This window comes from Juglans regia, chromosome 1 (genome assembly GCF_001411555.2).
Source record: "Juglans regia cultivar Chandler chromosome 1, Walnut 2.0, whole genome shotgun sequence".
Lineage (NCBI taxonomy): Eukaryota > Viridiplantae > Streptophyta > Magnoliopsida > Fagales > Juglandaceae > Juglans > Juglans regia.
In genome coordinates this window covers 11,305,454-11,330,114 of record NC_049901.1, presented here as the reverse complement: position 1 = coordinate 11,330,114, position 24,661 = coordinate 11,305,454, and the positions used below count along the sequence as shown (strand labels likewise).

The 24,661-nt window shown below is 34.4% G+C and overlaps 2 protein-coding genes, 1 long non-coding RNA gene and 1 pseudogene across 3 annotated transcripts; 1 reads left to right on the top strand and 3 right to left on the bottom strand.

The window, feature by feature from the left end:
- The first annotated feature begins 639 nt into the window (after positions 1-639).
- On the top strand, positions 640-4,456 carry LOC118347900. The gene is made up of 3 exons (XR_004801054.1): positions 640-1,887; positions 2,825-2,947; positions 4,321-4,456. It is a non-coding gene; the product is annotated as an uncharacterized LOC118347900 (long non-coding RNA).
- A 7,065-nt stretch (positions 4,457-11,521) lies between these two features.
- Positions 11,522-12,346, bottom strand: LOC108996218 (GATA transcription factor 4-like). The gene has a single exon (XM_035689716.1). It carries the CDS (start codon positions 12,344-12,346, stop codon positions 11,522-11,524), a length of 825 nt encoding a protein of 274 aa, XP_035545609.1.
- Positions 12,347-16,179: 3,833 nt separating this feature from the next.
- LOC108996094 (putative methyltransferase DDB_G0268948) lies at positions 16,180-17,582 on the bottom strand. Its single transcript, XM_018971868.2, has 2 exons — positions 17,217-17,582; positions 16,180-16,957 (listed from the first exon to the last, which is right to left on the bottom strand). The coding sequence occupies exons 1-2, from the start codon at positions 17,364-17,366 to the stop codon at positions 16,325-16,327; spliced, it is 783 nt and encodes a 260-aa protein (XP_018827413.1). The 5' UTR covers positions 17,367-17,582; the 3' UTR covers positions 16,180-16,324.
- A 387-nt stretch (positions 17,583-17,969) lies between these two features.
- On the bottom strand, positions 17,970-19,704 carry LOC108996184 (annotated as a pseudogene).
- Between the last annotated feature and the right edge of the window lie 4,957 nt (positions 19,705-24,661).

The window sequence follows — 24,661 nt, the reverse complement described above, 5'->3', positions numbered from 1 at the left end:
AGCTAATAATGATAGAAAATAAATGTACCCTCAATTTGAAACTTTATCATAAAAGAAAAGTAATTTGGCAAGAAAAATTACCAAAAAGGGAGGGAAAGGGAGGGAAATTGAGAAAAAATAATAAAAAACTCATTTGGTCCTTCAATAGTGTATAGCCAAATATAGCTAGGTGAAAAAAATTACTGTAGCTCAAAACTAAAATATATGGCTATAGCTAGTTCAATGTAGAAATTTTGTGATAAAAAAAGGTAAAATTTGCACTTGGCTTTGGCTCTGATCAGTACGTATCAAGTGCTTGCGCATCTTTCCCAGCTACTGTCTTTAGCTACCGTTGTCGGTTGTTTCATGTTTAAGAAATGAAATGAAAAAAAAAAAAAAAAGGTGAAGCTCCCAGCAGGTCGGGTGCATAGCCCATTTTTACATCAGCGAATGAGTAGTTGCCACATAGGATTTGCAGAAATATTGAGTTTACACCTGCATGCAGGTGATTATTATTATTATTTTTCCTTTAAATGATCTCTCCCCTATCCCTATCCCTTCCTCTCCCACCTCCCTCGCCACTCTCTCTCTCTCTCTCTCTCTCTAAGCAAATAAACTAGATACAATCATACAAACAGTTTTATCTTTTGTTCGCAATTTTATCAAACGACTTTCCAAGTTCAATTAGTTCCTCCTCTGGGCACTCCGTTGGAAAACTCCCAAAAATACTCAAACTTTAATTTCCTTCTAGAAAATCAAAATTAGAACAAAAAGCTCAGACAGATTCACGATCGAAACAACTGGTCATGGATTCTTCCAGGTTCAATAAATTAACAAGATTCACAACACTTCAGACCAAACTTACCAGAAAATCTAAAATAGAGAAGTGAGGGAAGGAGGGAGGCAAACCATACAGCTCACAAACACTTCAGACTCATGCCGAAAACTTGATTTCATCCGAGATTAGTAAGGAGGGAGGGAGGGTTGCGACTTCGGGAGGGTTTGCATTCCGTCGTGTCTGAGAAAGATGTCCACTACTTTGGACCGCCTAAATTAACAATTGTAGGGGCATCCCCAACTCGATTATGGCGCATGGCTCGTACTCGATCTAACTGCGGTAGTCTCAGATGGCGCCACCGCTCTCCTCGAGATGATCCGCCACCGCCAGGAGGTGCGACGTTCGCCGATCACTTTCAGTGCGAAGCCGTGGAAGATGGTGGCTGATTTGAGTAGGCATGGACGAGATCAGAGAAAGATTCAAGGATACGTGCAAGCTGGGAGGTAGGGAGGGTAGTTGCCCTGCCCTTTTACGCCCGTTGGCTTAAGGTATATATATATATATATATATATATATATATATAGTGGTCCGCAACTAAACGGCCTTCTGGAAACTAAAAAGAAAATGATCGTCCGGCCACAATAAAGAAAACCAATTAGAAAGAACCACGATGACCCATTTGGGTTTTGGGCGCCGAGGTTTAAGAATTCAACCTGTATATTTCTCCGATGATCAAATGCGCATATCTCAAAGCATCAAAAGCACATGACAAAACAGAGCATTAATCAGGGATTAAAAAAAAACATTAATTCACACTGAACAGATAGTGGCAAAGTACTTATATATACTGCCAAAAAGGTTCAAGCCCCCCCCCCCCCCCAAAAAAAAACAAACTGGTATCATCAACGGCTAGGGGAGGCAGCGGCCGGCGCTGGGCCTTTGAACAGGTCTTTGAAGATCTTCCCCTTGATCGTATTGGCTCGTGGATGCGGAAGGTTGGCAAAGTTAGAGTCCGTCCGGCGGGGGCGGGGGCGGGGCTCGGAACCTGGACGGTCGCCGGGATTTTCTCCGTCTTTTTCACTCATACTTCACTCTCTGCTTCCCACCGGAATCTGCAGGCTTGGAGTCAAGTGAGCGTCTTTTTTTCTTTTATAAGAGAGAAATGATAGATTAAATACTTGTTCATAACTATATAATAAAATAATGTTACTTTAAATCAGGATAATGGTAAGGTTATTATTTATTTATAATTTATTTATCATTTATAATATATTTATTGTATTATTATTTTATTTTAAATATTTTTAATTATTAAAAAAAATTAAAAATATATATAATTTTACACTTTCTTAATTATTAAGTAAAATTAAAAATTAAAAAAAAATGATAGCCTATCATTTTCGAGACTTTAAAGGGAAAAAGAAAGATTGTGTTTAGATGTTGAATTGAATTGAATTGAATTGAGTTGAGATAATAAAATATTATTAGAATATTAATTTTAATATTATTATTATTTTAAAATTTAAAAAAATTAAATTATTTATTATATTTTATATTAAAATTTAAAAAAATTATAATAATAAATTGAGATTAGTTTAGTTTTCAAACCGACCTCTGCTGACTAAACCCACTCTCAATCCCCGATCAAAAGTAAAGCACAAAAGTGCCAACCGCCAACCAAAGTTGAATTCTACTTGGCCAAGAAAAGGATTAAGGCTATTGATACGACTAGGCCTGAAATAGATTTCTCATCCAAATTTTCATCTAATGTGATCTCATATCATTCTATTTTCTTTTTAAATATAATTTAAATATAAAAATTTTAAACTAATCATTATAATTTTTTTAAATTTTTAAACAAAAAATAATAATTTAACTTTTTAAAATTCTTAATAAAAAATAATATTATAAAATAATATTCTAATAATATTTTAATTTTATAATATTTTTTATTTAGTTTTTTTTTCCTCTTTCTTTTTTTTCTCTTTGTATTTTTTCCCTCCTGAGCTCCCTCAACCCATCGAACTGTTTTTCTTTTGTCTTTTTCCCTCCCTCACCCACACCCAGATCTCTCTCAGGAAGGCTCCAGTGAACTCATCGCCGTCTCCCATTTCATCTCTCCTGTGTCTCCATCTCCATTTTCATCTCCCCTCTTTAGCGTCGCCGATCATTGCCCAATTCTTCTCCAAGGTAAGATGCTGATGCCCTTTTTTTTTTTTTCGTTTTTTGGCTTTGGTTGTTTTCGAATTTTTGTTTTACTCAGTTTTGAGTTTTGTTGTACCAATTTGGGACTCATTGTTTGGTTTTTTTTTTTTGGGACTCAATTTTGAGTTTTGTTGAGTTTTTGAAATTTTTTTTAGACTCAGTTTCTGGCTCTTTTGGGTAGTTGAAGGATTAAATGAGGTGAATTAGGGAAGTTGGTCTTTTGAGTATTTGTGGGTTCGGCTATGGCAGTTGGTCATAGTGATTGGTGATTTTCTGAGCACCAAGTGCTCGACAAAATGCCACTAAGAACTACAAAATGAATGTAGTTACTGATGCTCTTTTTTTATTTATTTCAGTTTTGTTCTTTGGCTTTGGTTGTTTTAGATTTTTTTTTTTAAACTCAATTTTGAGTTTCAGTATACCAATTTGAGACTCATTGTACTAAAAAAGTTTGAAATGAAATTTGAGACTCATGGCAAAATGAAATGTAGTTGCCGATGCCCGGATTTTTGTGGTGGTATGCATGCGTGCTTCTATGTGAGTTAGGATGGTTATGTACATCTTTGTAGAATCGTCACTATTTACAATTAGCAAAGTTCATATTAGAAGTCCAGTGTTATTTTGATCATTTTTCTAACCATTGTTTTTTTTTTTTTAAGCACCATTGCTTCATGTTTGACTACTAACATATTACAACATAAAAAGCTTTATTTTAAGTGTTTGTGGGTTTGGCTATGGCAGTTGGTCACAATGACTGGGGATTTTCTAAGCACCAAGTGCTCGAAAAAATGCCACAAAAAACTACAAAATGAAATGTAGTTGCTGATGCTTTTTTTTTGTTTGTTTTTTTTTTTTTTAGTTTTGTTCTCTGGCTTTGGTTGTTTTGAATTTTTTTTTTTAACTCAATTTTAAGTTTCAGTTGCTTAGGCATTAGTAGACACAAACAACATTTGTTGGTCAACTTTTTATATTTTTCCGTTGAATCACAGTCAAAATGCCTTGCTACCATTCTTTCAATTGGACTCAATTAAGCAAATTGACGGTTGGGGACATTTTAAATTGGGGGTTAGTTAAGTTGATAAGAGTAATTTATCTATGTTGTTATTTTGCATTTGATGATGCTGAAGAGGATGAAAATTGTAAATTAGGCAGCTTTTTGAGATTTGCATAGAGTTTGTAAATCTATTTGAGCTCACTATGTCATGAGCAATGCTTTCATCTCTCAAATAATGTAGATCTCATGCATGTTGTCGTTACCTTTATTGAGATGAGGAAATATCGCTTCCAAAGTATTTGATAGTTTTTGAAGATTAAAAAGATGCCTATTCATTTTATCGATGTGTTGGTTATTTTTGCAGTCTGGGCATTCTTGTGGATATTTTTGTTAGTATGACCCGGAAATACCACTATATGATGAGAAGAGATTGAGAGGCGCAAGAGAAATGTTGAGAGAGTCATTGCAGTGTTAGTAATTTCAATGTCATGGATATTTTGTTTAGGCATGTTTTCTGAAAAATTGTAAGACAATATGTAATTTATGAAGTGAAGTTAATGTAATCTTGTTACTTCGTGTAGTACTGAGTACCTTAATAGCATTTCGCAATTCGACACTCTATTTTAATTCAAATTGCATGATTGCAATTATGATATTGCATCAACAAAGAGTCACAAAAACCACGAGTGCTTACATTAACAAAGAGTTACAAAAACAGGTTTAATCAAATTCCAAGATTTCAAAATTACAAAACAAGTAATAATTGACACAAATTTGTCTCATGGCCTCTACCAGTCAGAACGCACTGAAGTCCTGATGAAAAGCCTTTGAAGTTGAGTCCTATAGGGGTATAAAAAAAAGTTAAAAGTGGCAACGCAATTCACTAAAAAGATTACCAAATAAGTTAGTTTTACATTACTTGTGAATGATGAGTAGTCGAAGGAGTTGAAAAAGAATATGGCGCATGTGTTCAAACTTGACTTCGTTGATCCTAGTGTTAAAAATAAAATTTTAAAATAACTGAAATAAAAAACCGCAAAACAATACATGAAAAATATGCTAAATCATAAATGAATTAATAAAAAGGAACCTTAGTTTCGTTGTGGTGTAATCGTCTGTTCGTACTAGGTTTCTTATAACTCTTCCCAGAGGGGTGCACTTTTCTCTTAGACGGTGGTCTTCCCTTATTTCGATCTACCAACGGATTAAGAACTCTTCCTATCGTGCCCTCCATGGAAGTAGTTGTATCGACTGTGTTGCTAGTATCATGATCAGCAATATCAGGGTACTGTGTCTTCAACTGTTCTATCTGACTAATTAATTTAACACAACTGCTCTCGGCCTTTGACGCATTGGAACACAACTCATAGAAGCAATTTTGAATCCTATTGTACCTTCGCGCATCGTCGACGCTACTAGTGTCTTAACTACTTTTCACGAATGTGTATTTTCGCTTAACATATTTCTTCCACCGATCCAAGATGTATTTTAATGGTATTGTATGTTGGCCCATCTGAGTTAAGATACGGAGAGTGTGCCTGCACAAAATACCCCTAAATTCAAATAACTTACAATTGCATCACATCAAAGGGATCTTTAACAACTTTAACATTAAAGGTTACACGTTTTAAAAAGTCATCACCAACTTGAATCTCATCCACAATAACAAACGTATATATACCATCCTCACACCCCATCTCCTTAGTAGTCAAATGTAGAAATCCTCGCAATTCCTTTTGTACTTCTTTGAACTTAGCAAGAGTATTTGCACTTTGAAATTACTTTTCAAAAGGATAGTGATTGATGCAAAGAATGTTCGTGTTAAAGGATTTGAATTTAGCAATTGCTTCATTCTCTACATTCCTCCTAAGGACCGAATCATACTGGTCAACAAATTACTTCAGAGTAGTTTTAGGGTGAACGTAGTCGTTGAAAAATGCATTCATTCCTTCACTTCGCTGCGTAGTTGACATTCCTGCGCAGAATGTGTCTCTAACATAGGCTGGGACCCAAAAATGATGATCACTATACAGTGATACCAACCATGCATTCTCATGCAAATCATATGTATCAAGCATATAGCACCAATGTTCCTCAAACTCATGCTGACTGAAAGAGTCATAAACACACCTATGTATAGTACTCTTGATTTCTCCATATCGACAATGGGATCCAAACTTCTCAAGAAGTTTTTTCATTATATGCCACAAGTAAAATCGATGCCTAGAAGTTGGAAACACTCTCGAGATTGCAATTTTCATAATCTTGTCTTGGTCTGTGATCATTGCATTTGGCGGTTGGTTATTCATACATTACAACCATGACTAAAATAACCACTCGAATGTATCTGCGTCCTCACTGGATATCAATCCGCATCCGAGTCGGATTGACTGCTCATGGTGGTTCACACCCACAAATAGTGTAAAAAGGTATTTTATACGCATTAGTCAGATATGTTGTATCAAATATAATCACATCCTCGAATGATTTATATACAGCTCTACTTCGAGCATCTGTCCAAAATACATTCTTTAACCGCATCTCATTGTTAACGTCTATCTTATAATAAAACTCCGAATTTCTTTTTTTGCATATCTTCAAAATAGTTACACAGAGCTACACCGTCTCAAATCCCGAGGCGAAGTCGTCGTTCATTGTCAATGTAGTTTCGACACTCATTCTCCCCGAATGTTACATTCTCATAACCGCCCACCTCAACAACCACAGACTTGAAATTTTTTGACAACCTTATTCCTGCCTCGTCATTTATTTCAAATCTCTTAGCAACACGAGCATCAACCTTCTTAAAGCATCTAAAATGTCTTGACTTTCCTGGACTACAGCCGTGTGTGTGATACAATATCACCTTAGATATAGTATATCCACCTTCATCATTGAATACAACATTAATACTAGCCATACACCCCATCTTTACTGTTTGTCTTGATTTCATAACATTGGCAGCCCTACTCTTTGATGTGCCTCCTCGTGCACATGCCAAGCAAAGCCATTTTACCATTCATCATCATCCTTACTAGAATTTCTTTTGGATACTACAAACCCTTTCTTCTTACTATACTTCATATAGTAAGCATGCACTTCTTTTATGGATGAAAATTGCATTCCAACCATTGGTTCCCCAATAGTTTCATCACCTCCAATCTCCTTATCAATTCCTACCTTATCACACCCATTATTTGAATATTCTATGTCGGCATTCATTGTAATGTTCTAATTGTCTACAAAGATACAACATGTGAAAAGATATTAAAATAAAACTTTTTATTTTGTAATATATTAGTAGTCAAACATGAAAAAATGGTGCTTAAAAAAAAAAAGCAATGGTTAGGAAAATGATCAAAATAACTCTGGACTTTTAATATGAACTCTGCTAATTGTAAATAGTGACGATTCTACAAAGATATACATAACCATCCTAACTCACGTAGAAGCACGCATGCATACCACCACAAAAATCTAGGCATCGACAACTACATTTCATTTTGCCATGAGTCTCAAATTTCATTTCAAATTTTTTTAGTACAATGAGTCTCAAATTGGTATACTGAAACTCAAAATTAAGTAAAAAAAAAATTCCAAAACAACCAAAGCCAGAGAACAAAACTAAAAAAAAAAAAAAAGAGCATCGACAACTACATTTCATTTTGTAGTTCTTTGTGGCATTTTGTCGGGCACTTGGTGCTCTTAAAATCACCAATCACTGTGACCAACTGCCATAGCCGAACCCACAAACACTCAAAAGACCAACTTCCCTAATTCACCTCATTCAATCCTTCAACTACTCAAAGGAGCCAGAAATTGAGTCTAATAAAAATTCCAAAGACTCAACAAAACTCAAAACTGAGTCAAAAAAAAAAATCAAACAATGAGTCTCAAATTGGTACAACAAAACTCAAAACTGAGTAAAATAAAAAATAAAAAACAACCAAATCCACAAAACGGGAAAAAAAAGGGCATCGGCATCTTACCTTGGAGAAGAACTAGGTAGTGATCGGCGACGCGAGGGAGGGGAGATGGAGACGCGTGGGAGATGAATTGCAAGACGGCGATGAGTTCACTGGAGCCTTCGTGAGAGAGATCTGGGTGTGGGTGAGGGAGGGAAAAAGACAAAGGAAAAAAGTTCGATAGGGTGAGGGAGCTCAGGGAGGGAAAAAGACAAAGAAAAAAGAAAGAAAGAGAGAGAAAAGAAAAAAAAAAAAGGATGGGAAGGCCAGTTGGCCTTCCCACGTCAAACGGGATGTTCAAACGGGAGCCCAAACCGGGCTCCCTAGCATTTTCCATTCATAAACTATCTTATAACTATTCACAAAATTTTTATTTCATCTCACTCTCCAAACAAGCATTAATTAGCCCATGACCAAATATATCCTACAGTCTTGAAAAGAAGAAACAAAGAAAAAGTTTGAAAACAATCTCGCTTCTAAGCGGTCGGGTTGTTTTTTGAATAGCATTAGCTCTCATTTGATGAGCTGCCACGTGAGAAATTACATAAAAGTGAGAATAGATACAACCACACACGATAGAAAAGAGCTAGGTCACTACCAGTACTCCCTCCCTTTTGAAACTCATCTCACCACTGCCCCTCCCTTTCATCTCTTCTATCTCTTTGCATCGCAGTTAGTTCCTATCTCTTTGCGCCGCAGTAAGTTCCAAATTCTTTTGTGCATCAAATTCTCTGAAACACAATAAACATGATCTGTGGCTCATATCTTTTGCTCAGCTACAATCCTTGCCAAAGCCCCACTGTGCGCTACCACCCCTTGCCATAAAAAAAAAAAAAACTCACTACACCTTGAGACAATTGAGCACCTCCTAACACCACCACCGATAGCACCCAGCACTACCGTAATACACAAATCTCATTTTTTTCATATCCAAAAAAAAAAAAAAAAAAACTCAGATTTGCAATAGCACCTCCAACTGCATTTTCTCTATTGTTAAAGGGAAGCATATGACAACTAATTTAATATGCAGCATATGACATTAATGTTCGGCTTTGCTCCTGAATAAATCTTATGCACCACCTGGCTTCTAAGCATAATTTAGAAAGAAAACAGAAATGAAAATTACGAAACCTAAAATTTCCTTTATCAAATGTTTGAGCAGAGCTAAAAAAGAAAACTGAAATTTTTTTGTCTCTGTTCTTGAGTAGAGAATGAGCTAAGAAAAAGAATTATCAAAACACAAAGAAAAGAATATATAAATTGAAATATTGAAGAAGAGCATTGGGATTACTTTTTCTTCATTTGTGTTTCTATCTTTCATTTTACTTTTACTAAGTTCTAGAATAGCTTTTGAATCTATGGGGGCTGAGGGCACAAAGGAAGAATGACCAGCAAAGATATGGGAAATGGAAAATCGTACGGATTGAAAGTGACTCAACTGATACTATTTGGGTCTGTCGTCGATTGCAAGAGGGGGGAGAAGGGTCTGCGTCGGTTGAGAGAGGGGGGATAAGGATTTGGTGGAGGTAATTGCGAGGGATGAACTTTGAGTCGACTGATGTGCGGTCACACAGAAACTTAAGTTGTGAAGCCTACATGGCAATCAACTATTGGCGGCTGTTATTTGTGGTTTATTAGCCCAACCATTTATAAGGTATTCTCTTGCTAAAACCCTCACATGAATATTTCTCCTCATTTATAGTGCTCTCAAAACAATAAATGTTAGATGATATATAGAATACGAAAATTAAAAGAACTAGAATTCTAGAAACATCAAGTCCACCAGTTTCTAATTCTTTTTATGCGTCCATAAATTAAAGAACCAAGTTTTCAAAGATAGAGAAATTGAAAAAAAGAAGAAGTAATGATACATTTACAATTCTTTTACAACTATTTTATAGTTCATTTTAAATGTAATTGCATGAGTCACTTCATTAAAAAAATAATTTCATGTTTACATAACCCTTCATTCTAAATTTAGTCGTTAAATAATTGTAAACTTATTGTAAGTTTATTATTTTTTAATATATATATATATATATATATATATATAAACTTTTGAGAACTTAGATTATTTAATGAAATTCAGAAAACAAAAACTTGGTTACCAAGAACTATATATAAATGGGTAGCTGATATGAAAAAGGACCAATAATTATCATCAATTTACCAGTGGAATATTGTAGATGAATTAATATAATATTAGAAGAGAGATATTCTTACACTAGTAGTTGCCACTTCTCACAATCCAAAGGACATGATGATAGTGATCATGCTCAAGTACGTACCTCTAGTATCAATTAGATTCACAGGATGAAAGCTGGGATCGATCAAGATATTCAATCCTTGCCCACAAAAGATGGTCAAAGGGGTCAAGATATATATATATATATATATATATATATATATATATATATTCAAGATCATGTTGTGCAACTATAAATTAAGCAATGACAATATATTCTTTTTATTATATATAGGAGATAAAAAAAAAAAAAATTCATTGATTTGAAAAAAAAAATCAAATGAAAGACATAAAGATCATACATATATATATATACTAGGTTAAAGTAACGTGCAAAACACGTTTGTCTAGTTAGATTAAACAGTTATTTTACAAAAATAATATATTTTTTTACAAAATTTATAAAAATAGTTGATGGCATATATAGTTTAGAAGACATTACTTCAACTTTTATACAAGTAATATAATTAATAGAATATTACAAAGGAACTTTAACAAACAAATTAACTACTACAATTAGTACTTTAACAAAATGATTGAGTTTGCATAATCAAGATGATGGTATTTAATGGCGTGTTTTGGGACAAATGAGATTTATTTCTCTTTTTTCCTATATATTTTGACTTTGTATTATATTTTACTGGATAACTGTATAACCTCGTTGAGGATATTTTACTGTTGTTGTTCTGTTTATAAAATTCTAGTATTTATAATTATTAAGTTGTGAAATTTATGATTTAGATAGTCAAATACTCCAATTGTTTCATCTTATTTTATTTTATTGCAGTGCTTTAATCAAACGATCTTCAAAACGGTATTAAAAATTTTGAAAAGATATAAATATATATTAAAGTGTTTAAAAGTTTTAATTAATAATATTTCATTCTAAATGTCCAAAGAAATACATTCAGCACCTAGAGATTATTATTATTTTTAAATAAAGCTATATATGTATATATATATATATATATATATATATATATATATTTTTTATGCTTTCCCAGCAAAGCCAATTATGCACACACACGCACAAAAAGTACTTGGAGAGAGAGGGGAATAAAGGAAAGGTGGGATTGTTGCCGTTAACTTTAACGAAAACAAAAAAGGAAACGTTAAAACAAGAAATTCCATCTCATATCCGTCTCATAGACATTTTATATATATAGATAGATATGAGTAAAAAAATAACAGCAAAAGTAACATATTTATGACAAATTACTAATCATTCTAAAAGGAATATAGAATTAACGAGGTCTGACCGAAAACCCAAAGTATAAATCTAAAAATTCTAACAAAACCCACGTCCAAGGAAGAGACATGCATGCACAATGCATTTTGAGCTAAGCGTAAAGCCTCTAGCTATTTAACATATAAGTAGTACTCGGCCTCCTCCATTTCAATATCTGCCTGTGAAAATTCGAATGCTTTCCAACATCAAAAGTTGGACTCGCAGACGGACGATACTCCGGCACTAACCTTCCAGACTTATAACGTACCCCGCATGCGTTGCACAGCGTCTTAGGTCCCGATGGACCTTCTCGCCATTGCGGTGTCTTCTCTGCCTGACAATGACTACAATATTTCCTTTTCATGTAATTTTGAAAACAATTCTCGTTTTGATTTTCCTTCATGTCCAACGACGCATATGAACGCCCACACCGCTGTTTGGTCCTTGGTTTTTTACCGGCGCCACTAAAGTCTATAAAGTCAGTCTGTTCGTTACTGCCATGGTTTTCATTACTAAAACGATCGCAAGTTTGAAAAGGCATCCGCTTTATTTCCTCCGATTCTTGCTCCGGGGTCACTGCAATATTGATGTCATCAAACGAGAGGACTTCTCGACTCTCTAAAACCGAACACAAATCCTGGCTGGATATAGAATCATTTGTAAAAGATGGGAACATGTCTATGTCGTCCAAAGAGTCTTGTGGAACACAGAGTTGGCTCTCAAAATCACTGTAAATAGGAAGAAAATTAGCACCTGCGCTGGAGTAGTACTGTTTGTAATAAAAATCAGAAAAAGGGTTCGAGCCTGCGTTCAAGTCATCCAAGGAGTCTGGAGAAAGGTCTTCTAAACGATCATCTCTCTTTCCACGAAGATCCACTACAGAAAAAAGAAACAAACAAAGACAGACTTCGACGAAGTCTGAGAGAGAGGAAGAGAAACCAACAAGCGACATCAGAAGTAGAAAAAGCCAGAGGGCTAGCTAGTGCTAGGGTAATTTTCTGTGAGATTATATTGGAAATTTCTGAGAGATTCATATTTATAGGCCATTCAGATCAGTAAAAAAGGTAACCTCAAACCTGAGTTAGTGATGGGATAGATTTGCTTCGTAACGAAGTTTATCTAAACTCAAATGAAAAACACAGGCGAGTGTGAAAGTTTCTGGGAACGTCCGTCGATCGGTATCTGCTGGTGTGCCCAATGGGAGTCGAACACGTTTTGACTTCCACGTCCACAGTGACGTGTACAATTGGGTCTGTGTTACGAAGTATAATAATACGCGTTAAGAAAGTCAGGACACATTGGTTCCGCAATCATCCAATTAGGTGATTCCTGATGATCAGGAAATCTGGCTCCTTCCAAATAGACAAACAATTTATACGATGTATCATATAAATCGTGACTTGGTTGAGTATTTCTAAAAAAACAAAAAAAACTTAATAATTAAAAATGATTCACTTTTTTTCCCATTACGTGTTTGAAGCAGGTAGCATGAATTGCATAGTCAAAGGGATAGAATGGCAGGCCCATTCCATGCGGGCTGCAGGGCATCGGAAACCACGAGGGGGTGGGGCCTGGCCCAAGCATGCCTGAAGTTTTATTCATTAAATTTTACAAGAGAGTTACACGTAAAATGATCAAGAATTTTAAGAACTTTTTAGTAAAATGGGACTTAATGAACTTAATGAAAAAAAGAAGAAAAGTTATTATTTACAATTAGATAGCCACTTATTATAATAGAGTAGATAATATGTTTATAATGAAACAACGCCGTTTTGGGGATCGTTATTTTATTATATGATTACAAAAACTCTACCATCTACATATAAATATGATATTTTCTTTCTATCTCCTCTTATTTTTCTCATTCCAACCGCTTCCTTTCCCCCCTCATCTTCTGAGTTTTCTCGCTCGTCTACCCGGCTTTCACACCTCAGTGCTAGTGGCCACAGCCCACGGCCACCATCCTCGAACCTTGACTTCTCTCTCTTCCATTCTTCTTCTCCTCCCCCTCCTATGTCGATAGAGATGATATAACTTCTCTTTGTAACACCATGAAAGGTCTTCATAACTTCGTTGTCGTAAGAAACGGCTTGCAGTTGTGATCGTGGGTGACACTGGAGTCAGCGATGGATTTTCGAGTTTAATGACCCACAACTACGACCATCGCAACCATGGGCCATACAGAATTGCCCACAAATCTCTAAAGGTCTGTGCACATATATGTATGACCCATGAATGCGGCCTTGGCCCTAGGGTTTTTTGTTCAATTTGTTAGATCTTTCTAACCTATAAGACTATAAGTTTGTTTGGTTGTAAGTTCAGTTTTTGGTTTTTGTTTGGATTTATAAGATTTGTAATGTTTTGTGCGATTTGGTTGTAATTTTTCATTTTCTTTTTTAAATTTTGGTTGTGAGTGTATTCTGTACATCTGTGACATCGTGGTTTGGGTAATGCAATGTTTGACAGGGTGGCAGATGGACTGGAGGGCCAATCTGTCCCCCTTCGACATTCGGACAGAGGCACCCACCCACAGGGGACATTCCTGAAGTTCGAGGCCCAAATTATTCCCAAGCCACCGGGGGGGAGACAGGGGCACTCCGTTCTGGGAGTGCGGGTAGATACAATATTGGAATAGAATACTCCAATTTAATGTAATTGATTGTAAGAATTTGTTTGCTACAATATTAAAGTATGGCCTATATTTATTTATTAATAAATAATTAAAAATATGTATATTTATTCACAATATTAAAACATGGCCTATATATATAAATATAATATACTAACGTGTATCGACATATATAACTTGGTCTTATATCAGGTCACATTTTTCTTTAAAAAATGATTTAGTCACAAAAAGATTATACAAAAGTAATACCATGAATTGATGTGATTTGATGTAATTCATCAGGTTGTAAAGTTATGTTTATTGTAAAGTAGATCTAACAGAACACGTGAATCTACATCAGTTTGTATGATTGCTTTTGTGTAATCTCTTTGTGAATGTAGCATTTCTCTTTTTCTTTTAGACGAAAACAACGTTTTTGGCAAGTTTACCACAACTGGAGGTGGCAATTCCTTTTTTCGGATCGTGTTTGTGTCTTGTCAAGTCATGAACATTCAATTATATAATTCAATATGAACCCGACCCGTTAAGCTAAACGTGTCAAAATTTTAAACCCTAATCCAACCCATTTAGATAACGGGTCGTATTGTATCGTGTTGTGTCGTGTCACCCACTTTGACCCATTTAATAATTAATTAGAAATATGTTAACATGACATGACTAATTTAAACTTGTTTTATTAATGTTGAATTAACATATATAATTCATTTGAATTGATTAACATAATTGCATATAAAAGTTCAAATCTATATTTATTAATAGTCACAATATCTTAAAAAATATATATAAATATTTTTCAAAATCTAACATTTAATAAAACTAATATTACAAAAAATACAATAACAAATATGAGCATAGGTCTAGAATTACAATCTCAACAATAAAAACATAAGAATACTGAGAAATACTAATATTACAACTTAATAATAATAAAATTGTAATTTTGAAATAAATATAAAAGGGTCAAAATGAATTGATTTCGGATTAAGTGGGTTGACTTGTTATTGACCATTTATAAATAGTATCTTAACGGGTTAACACATTAATATCAAACTCAAACCCACTAATTTCGTGTTGTGTTCATGTTGATTCACAGGTCGTGTCACATATTACCACTCCTAACCACAACCTGCCTGACGGGCGAGTAGTATTAGGGAGAGTTTTTAAAGATGCATGCTAGTAGTTTATCGGAGGGAATACACATATCTTCTGAAAAGAAAATGTTTTAAAGCGTATTCATAAAAATAAACATATAAACTGATGTAACTTGACGTAGTACGTCAGATTACGAAATTACTTTTATAATAAAGTAAATCTAATATATTATACACATACAGTCATGTTAGTTTATAAATTTATTTTTGTAAAATTTATTTATAGCTGTAATATTTCTCCTTTTATAATATATATATAAATATATACAAGTCAATGGGGTTAATTGTGAATGTTCCATAGTTCCACTATTAGATGATTTTCATACCCAACAAATTTGAAGGCCCCCAAACTCAAATAAAAGATATTTTAGCCATAAAAAAATTTTATAAAAGTAAATTTACAAATTGATATGATTTGATGTGTTAAGTTATAATGTAAAATTATTTTTATTGCAATTTAAATTTAATATATCACATGAACTTATATTAATTTATAAATTTATTTTTATAAGAATGGTGTAGAACTCCTCAAGTCAAATACCCCTTTCCTTATCCTCGATGGGTTTAATATTTGTTCCCCGGTCAAGCCGTCAAGGTGGGCTATTTGGCTAGTTTTGCATGATGGTGTGTGCGCCTGTCCTAATATAATTTGTTATTCATTGGGGCAGCAACATTTATCAAACTTTCTACTATATTGTCAATACTGTTTATTGTTTTACAACTCATATTTTTCACTCCCAACTCCATTTGATGAGCCTGCAAAACTAGGGGAACTGTATATAGAACATCGGGGGCACATAGAAAAGGAAGGAAATTGGATATTAAGTTATTAACCATGATGTCAATTGGCATTAATCTTCGCTTCAGCGAACGTATGATTGTTCTACAAACCCTGTTTTCATTAATATATATCGTTTTGGGTTAATTAGATTCTAAACACATGAATTAAAGCATAATAAAGCTGGGTTGGCCGATTCTTTTTTCACTCAGAACTTCAAAAACTGAATGGAAATCCATTTATTATCTTCCCAAGTTGCAATAAAAAAAAAAAAGAAAAAAAGAAGAGAATCTGGTCTCCAAAGAAGGACAAATTAAGCAGCTTTTACATCAACAGATCAGTACGTACGCAGATGAAGTTGATGAAAATTACTTACAGCTTTACTTTTCCTGAAAGCATAAATGCCTTGTATGTCACAGTTCTGATCTTATTCGGCCCACCCCAAGCACTCTCAAGATCCTTGATCACTCCTTCAGATAAAAAATCCACCCCTTGGTGCTTGGCTGTGGTGACTGCCGAATATGACCTCTTCATCCTCACAACCCCTTCAATGGACAACCTCTGTTGCATTTCAAGTTGCAGAGGTTCTCCCTCAGAACCTAAACCCACACTTTCAAAAGGAAATGGAAGTGTCCTATAACCATCCAGCAAGTGATGTGCCCTGGGGTCCCAAAAGGGTTGGGTTGCTTCTCGGAATCTCTTTATTAGAGGATCAAAGGTAGTGCTTACTACCATTCCATAGTAGCCCCAAACGGCAATTACTCCTCCTGGCTTACGCAGAAGACGCGTAACGAGGGAGTAGAACTTTGGGAGATCAAACCAGTGTACGGCTTCAGCCACGGTCACCAAATCAACTGAGTTTTCACCCCCCATTAATGTCACAAATTCATCATCCGAGAGGGATAATGGGGTGTGGATGTATTTGACTCGAGGATGCTGCTTTGCATGTTTTAGTTGGTTTTCACTTATATCTGTTCCAATTACTTGCTCATAATGCTCAGCAACCTGGTAATTAGAAAGTCAAGAATGCTTTGGTGTGCATACAGATACGTGATACATGATATATATACACAGTACACTAGAAAAGTTTTGCGTAAATAAAGTTTATAAACTCGCAAAATATGCTTCGTCAATGAACCAGCCAAAATATCATCAGAAAATGCAAACCCCACGTTATTTTTAGCTTACAAGGGTACTGTTTGCAAATTGCGAAACTGAAAACGTTAATCGGCAATATTAGGTTTGAGTGAGAGAAGAGACTGACCCCAAGAGCTGCTTGTCCGTTGCCGGTGCCGACATCCCAGGCTAATGAGTGTTGGGGGGTGAGAGCAGCGAGCTTTGAATACCATTCGGTTGGATAAGTTGGCCTCGCATCCACGTAAATCTCCGCCTGTTTGTCGAACAACCCTGCCATAATAGATAAGAATACCTGTGCCCTCCTAAGCTGAACTCTGTCTCAAAGGAGCATAGGGAATCTTGAATTCATGGGCTTTAAAGTGAAATGCTGAGAACCCACGAAGATCTTTCCTGATTGATCATGTCCAGTTTGAACTGCAAGGCAGAGTTGGTAGCCAAAGCCAAGTCCAACATTGCTTGAATACTTTGAATGGACCACACTCACTCATTTGCGCGTGGCGCGTTTAATAAGTAATCTTCATTTTCTAACCGTTGGAGTGTTTGGATATGAAATGAAATAAGTTCAACTCATTGAAAGTGATAAAAGAAAACTTGAGTGACAAACGTGATATAAGGTAAGAAAGGACTCAACTATTCAAACGAAGGAAAAAGACTTCTATGAAAAGAATCTCTATAAATTAAGGCAGACTATTGGCTCCCCTCTATATTTCTACAGAGAATGTGTCTTCTTCAACCATCGGAGGAATCATAATTTCCTCCATATATTAAGAGATACGAGAGGTTGTGAAAGACTATAAAATCACCTAATATAATAGATTTTAGTCCCAAATAATAACTCATGAACATAGACTTTTAATGTCTCTCTTTATTTATAATTTATATGCTTTATTTATCATTTATTTCATGTATCAGCATACGACAATCATATCAACACCCAAGCCAAGAACGTGGGCTATTAATCAACCGTATATATTGTTGGTATCGATCACGCCGGACAAATGCATCAACATAAAATTCTGTCTTGTTCACAAGTAGACGTTCTTACATAACTTCCTTCAAATCTACAGTTACAAACATATGTCATGGACAAGATTATGATTTACTAACGTGTCTCTGCTTCTTGCTTTCTCTCCCCAAGGGTTGTCTTCTCTCTCTCTCTCTCTCTCTCAGTTTGGACCTTCTCCTGCATCAAGATTCCAGGCAACAAAATCTAGGAGGTTGCTTAACTTGAGAAAGGAAAATTACAGCTTAACTTTTCCGGCAATCATAAAGACCTTAAAGACGACAGATCTGACCAATCCAGGCCCTCCCCAAGCACGTTCAAACTCTTTAACCACACCATCAGATAACAAGTCAACGCCTTGGTCCTTTGCTGTAGTGATTGCAGATCAAGACCTCAGGAACCTCAACAATCACTCAAATGACAGCTTCTTTGGTATATCTAGCAAAATTGGTTTTCCCTCAGATCCTAAACCCACACTTTCAAAAGGAAATGGAAGTGTCTTATAGCCATCAAACACGTATTGTATTTTCGGGTGCCAATGAGAAAGAGTGGTGCCATGAAAGCTATCCATTATGGGATAAAAAATGGGGCTCACTTCAATCTGATTATATCCCCAAACAGCAATTACGCCTCCTGGTTTGCGTAGAAGGCGTGTCACGTTGGAGTAGAATTTCGGGAGGTCAAACCAGTGCACAGCTTGGGCCACGGTCACCAAATCAACTGAATTTTCTCCCCCAATCAAGGCCACCAATTCATCATCGGTGATAGATTCTGGAGTATAGAGATACCGAATGCGGGGATGAGGCCTTGCAAGTTTCAACTGGTCCTCACTCACATCGGTTCCTACTACTTTTTCATAATGCTCAGCAACCTGCAGTTTAGACCAATATCAGAGTTCCAAAAGTCAACTGAGCTACATTCTTTATTAGAATTAACAGATAAGATCAGTGCTAATTTCTGTCATCAGTTCCAAAGTTTGGGAGTTTAGTTGTAATATTTGTTAGTCAGTCTTCTATAAATAGAGGCAGAGCTCATCCGATGTACCCAAGAAACAGACTGCTACAATAATTTTCACTTCATTTTTCTACTCCAAATCTTGGTTCTTCTCTCCCTCCCTGCCAACTCTGTTTCTTAGCATCCTTCAAAAACGTATATTTTCTACAGCATGGACATGGTGATGCATAATGTAATCCTACCCAAGTTCATAAATTGAAGAAACTATTTGTCATAGGTTTAACCTTTTCCACTCAAAGTAACTACTTTAAAAACTGTAAGAGACATAAAGAGATTAGGTAAAGTAAATCAACAAATTGATCTGCGTGACACAGTAACAATACTTAGATAAACAAGTCAGAAAAAAAATGTAAAACTTCTCGATCATACTCATGACTAAGGTACTGAATATACGAAGGGAGTAGAGAGAGGAAAGCTAACACCAATAGCAGCTTGGCCATTACCGGTGCCGACATCCCAAGCTAAAGAGTGGTGAGGGGTGAGAGCGGCCAGCTTCGAATACCACTCGCCTGGATATGTTGGTCTTGCATCCAGGTAAACCTCTGCTTGCTTATCAAACAAACCAGCCATTTTTCTCGACAACTCAAAAGCTTCTTGGTGCAGGTCCTCTGAATACTGAACTCGCATTTATATATATGGGCAAACTTACAAATGACGTATAAGTAGTAACACACGAATGTGCGTGTCTGTTTTCAGCATCTTTCTTGGTATTACTTGGACAGCAAGGTCTGACATCAACTGGGAATATAAAAAAAGGGGTTTGCTATGCATCTGCCTACACCCGGCTCACACTTCACATATTTTTTTTTTTTTACACTCAATGCATTGAGTGTGTGCCGGTGTAGGCAGATGCAAAAATTTTTCCATAAAAAAAATAATGTTTAAGAGAAGCTATTATAGTAATGTATATTTTGTATTTATTATGTGATTGTTTTTAATTAATTGTTTTTAATATTCATTTGAGAAGATGTGTGGTCTAGATAATATCATATCATGTGTATAAAATAAATACTCTTAGGGTGAGTTTGGATTCTAAACTCATCTTAATTCATCTCAATTCATCATTACAACTTTTTCAAATTTCAATACAAAATATAATAAATAATTTAATTTTTTCAAATCCTAAAATAATAATAATATTAAAAAATAATATTTCAACAATATTTTATCATTTCAACTCAACTTATTTCAATATCTAAACTCATCCTTAATAATAATTTTTATCTATATTTATCCTTATAAAATAAAGAGATAGGCAAGGACTGGTTCAGCTGTCCGTTCCTGCAGCCTGCAGATGGAAAATTTATATTAGGAAAAGAAAGAAAAAAGAAAATAAATCTTTTGCTACTACAAAGAAAAAACCAAAGTTTCGTATGCTCTGATATAGACCATTCATTTCGTATGCAATAATTGACCATTCATAATCGCAACCAGAACAAAGGTCACATCGATCATCGACAAGCAATTTTGTCTACATTTTATATGGCCTCGGCTATGGTCCCATTAATTAGAAGATTAATTATGAGTTTCCATATCAATATTAATAAATGATTAATGCTACATTTATAAAAAAAAAAAATTATATAAAAATAATCTTAGAAATTGATGTGGCTTTATCTGATACAATAGATTTATTTTACAATAAAAATAATTTTATAATTTGACGAACTATATTAAATCACGTTAATTTATAAGATTTTTTTATATAATTTTTTTATAATTAGAATATTTTTCTTAATAAATTTCAGAGCCGGCTCAGGCTCCCAACAAATCCTATTAGATAAAATTGATTAACTGAATGAAAAAACATAAAAATAAATCAAATAGATGTTATGTAATTGGTCGATTTATCCTATTTCTTTCTTCTTCTTAAAACTCAAATTTTATTTATTTTTGTTTGAAATCTTTTAGCTCCCGATCCGGTCTTTATTTTCATATTTAGATCTCGGTTGGAGAATGAGATTAAATAAAAAAAATTATAAATATTAGTGAAATAATTTGTAAATAATAGTAAAATAGTTTGAGTTCATATGCTTATTGAGTTTTGAGAAAGATGAACTAAAAAGTTGAATAAAAATATTATAAAGTTAAAATATTTTAGAATATAATTTTTTAATATTATTCTTGTTTTAGAATTAGAAAAAATTGAATTTTTTCTTTTTTTATTTTGTTAAGAAGTTGTAATGATTATGTAACGATTAGATAAAAAAAGTTACAGATTTGAAATTAAAAAGTATTTGTATTCAAGTGATGTTTGAGAATTAAATTATGAGAAGTTTTGAGATGAGATGAGATGAGATGATTTGTATTCTCAAACGAGACCTAAATCATTGATTTATAAAAATGTTAGTAATGTTTCTTAATTACCAAAAACATACTCATTAGCATGAGTTTTTTTTTTTTTGGGGGGGGCTTGAGTATAATTTATAATTATGTTTCATAATTCTATTATGTCTGAGTTCACCTGAGGATGACAAAATCTTTTCCCTTGTCCATCTCATTTTCATTTGTAGTATTAGTATTGTCTAGTGATCCAAATTCTTATCCTATCTCCACATAATAATTATTTCACATACCCTCAGTTTAAAGGGACACTTGCTTCTTGTCACTATCAGTTTAATACACAGTATACAAATTAATACAAATTGCACAATCTACTACTTTTTATACAAATAGCAATAATGAATAACACACGGTACCTTTGTTAATGGGACGCGTGATTTCATAGTTTAATTAAAAAAACAAAATACACACACTTAAACACTGAAAATTCATATTCTATCATCCTATCAATATTTTTTGATGTGACATTAAATATTTGACTCACAAGTAAAATATAATAAATAATCTTTAATAATTAAATATCACATTATAGAATGATGATAAAATAATAGTAAAATAAAAAATATTGGATACAGTCGATCCATACAGTCGGTGCGTAAACGGTGTTGATATGGAAAAAATAAAACGCACAGTTTCGTTTAACAAAAAGACCAAAACCGCACCGTTTGAGGCATCCCCTATTTAGTTTCCCTCTCTGCATTTCTTCTCTCTTTTATAGATTTTGAAACCAAGTGATTGCTGTAGGGGGAGAATAAAAACACCCAAAAGAAAACAAAAATTAAGAACAAATCCAAAGAGAACAAATAAATATCGAAAAGGGAAGCGTGATCACTATATGTAAGAACTTTTTTTAAAAAAATCACGATCTGTAAGATACCCAAAACTAATTCCGACAATGCGGTGTCCATTAAATATAACTAAGTCCAAAGAAGCCAAAAAATTGAAGACTCACCAACTAACCAACCCACCACATATAAGAGATAGAGAGAGAAAGAGAGAGGTGATGATGATAAATGAATCTTTATACATGCATACAAGTGCTTTTCGTGTTTTCTTTATCACCTATAAAAGGCTTGTGAGGACCCTGCCCCCTCCCCCCACCCCAACAGCAGCATCTTTAGATAGAAAGATAAAATGGTGTAAGGACATTCAAAAAAACAGAAATGATAGACGGATGAGAGATTTCGAAATCTAAAAATGCTCATTTAAAGTCAAAAAATGACATATTGCTGATTTGAAACCGAAGTCCCACACGAGGAAGATGACGGTGTCGAATGAGTGAGCACAGATTCAATTGAAGACCACAACACAAGAAGTCGAAGACCACAACACCACACAAGTAAACAATCTAAGAGGAACGACACCACGATGCAAGACAAAGACGAGATCGATGGAAGCTTTTGACCAGAGCACCAAAGCAGGAATCCATTTCCTTAGAGTTTTATTCAGTTTTTTTTTTTTTTTCTTTCTTTGTAATAATATCAGCTGGCCGTTTGTGCAAGGTTTGTATGTGTCGACTGTATGTAGCAATTTTATAGTAAAATAGATGATAAATAATATTAATCTATGCGTGCGTCTATATTATATATATATATATATATATATATATATATACTAGCAGTGGGTAACGTCCAAGGGACGTTTGCCCAATTTTTTTTTTTTTTTTTACCTAGTGATTAAAGAAGTATTTTTTAATGATGTTGTAAATTTTTTATTTTTTTAAAAAATGTTTATGATGATTAAAAATATACATGAAAAAAAAAGAAAAATAAAAAAAGTGAAATATACATTCAGGACATATTTTCGGATTATAAACTAAATTTGATAGTTTATGTATCATATGCTATTTATTTAGTTAATTTTTAAAATTATATAAATAATTTCTATTAAAATTTAGAGATATAATTATAAAACTGTAATATTTATTACTATAATAAATAATTTCTCTTGTTAAAATTTATATATAAATAATTTCTCTTATTAAAACACTGATTTAAACTAATTTAAAATTAAAATAATTAAAATATAAATAACAAATCATATATAAACTATCAAATTTAATTTATAAAATACTAATATTTCATCATTAAATAAATAATCAAATTTTATTAAATATTTTTAAGAAATTAATCTCAACCCTTCCTTTTAAGTCCTTAGATAAATATTTTAAGTCATTATTAAATATTTTAAGTCATTATTTCAATTATTAATTTACAGTATGAAATTAAAAAGTTAAAGAATCCATATTTTTGATACTTTTATAAGTAGCTAGTTGTTGGGATATCTTGTTTCCACTTTCAACTTCACGGAGTTCAACCTATGTAAAAAATTCAACAATGTAATATTATTATTTAATGTAAAGTTGTAAGAACAAAAAATATTATTTAATGTAAGAACAAAAGTAAAGTTGTAAAGAAAAGAAAAAAAAAATTATTATTTAACATTTTCAGGTGGGAAATTATAGAATAATAGGAGATATAAATAGTTATTTAACAGAGTTTGTAGGCAAAATATTTTTTCCTAAACTCTCTCTCTCTCCTAGGCGATTCGGGGCACGGCTGGTTCTCCTCCAGCGCTGCCCGGCGCCGCCGAGCCCCGGCCATGGTCACCGCCAACACCAGCGTGTTCCCCTCACGCCGACGAGCATCCCTGGCACTACCACTCTTCCCCACGCGCAGCCATCGATGTCCTCCGTGGAAGGAGAACCGAAATGGGTTTCTCCCATTTTTGTGAGATTCCGCCGCCGTACGCGGCCGCCGAAGGTCACGACCACCACCGAGGAGTCCTCCTCAAGGCGGCGACCATCCCAGCCACCTTCGAAGTCGGCCACGCGCAGATCTCCGTCTCCCCCACGGAAACCGAACGGAAATGGGTGAAACCCATTTGTTTCACGTTACGCCGCCGTACGTGGCCACCGAAGCTCACGACCACCACCGACGAGTCCCCTTCAAGGCGGCGACCATCGCACCCACCTTCGGACTCCCCCACGCGCAGCCCTCCGTTTCCCCCACGGAAACACACACGGAGAAACAAGAAAAAAATATGCGAGAAATAGGAAAAAAAAAAAAAAAACAAAAACAAAATGGAGAAGTTAGAGGTGAGATTAGAAGAGAAATGCATACCAACGGTGGGAAGAAATCTGAAGAGTACGGCAAATTTTTTTCTTCCTTGAGTTGAGTTTGAGAATTGGTCTGTAAATTTGAATTGTTCTG

What these genes read in the sequence shown, in the direction of transcription:
- LOC108996094 (XM_018971868.2), bottom strand. Translation starts at nt 17,366, where the DNA reads ATGGCAGGGTTGTTCGACAAACAGGCGGAGATTTACGTGGATGCGAGG. An exon ending in ACGGACAAGCAGCTCTTGGG is followed by an intron (nt 16,958 to 17,216) that starts GTCAGTCTCTTC and finishes TCTAATTACCAG; the next exon opens with GTTGCTGAGCATTATGAGCA.
- LOC108996218 (XM_035689716.1), bottom strand. Translation starts at nt 12,346, where the DNA reads ATGTCGCTTGTTGGTTTCTCTTCCTCTCTCTCAGACTTCGTCGAAGTC.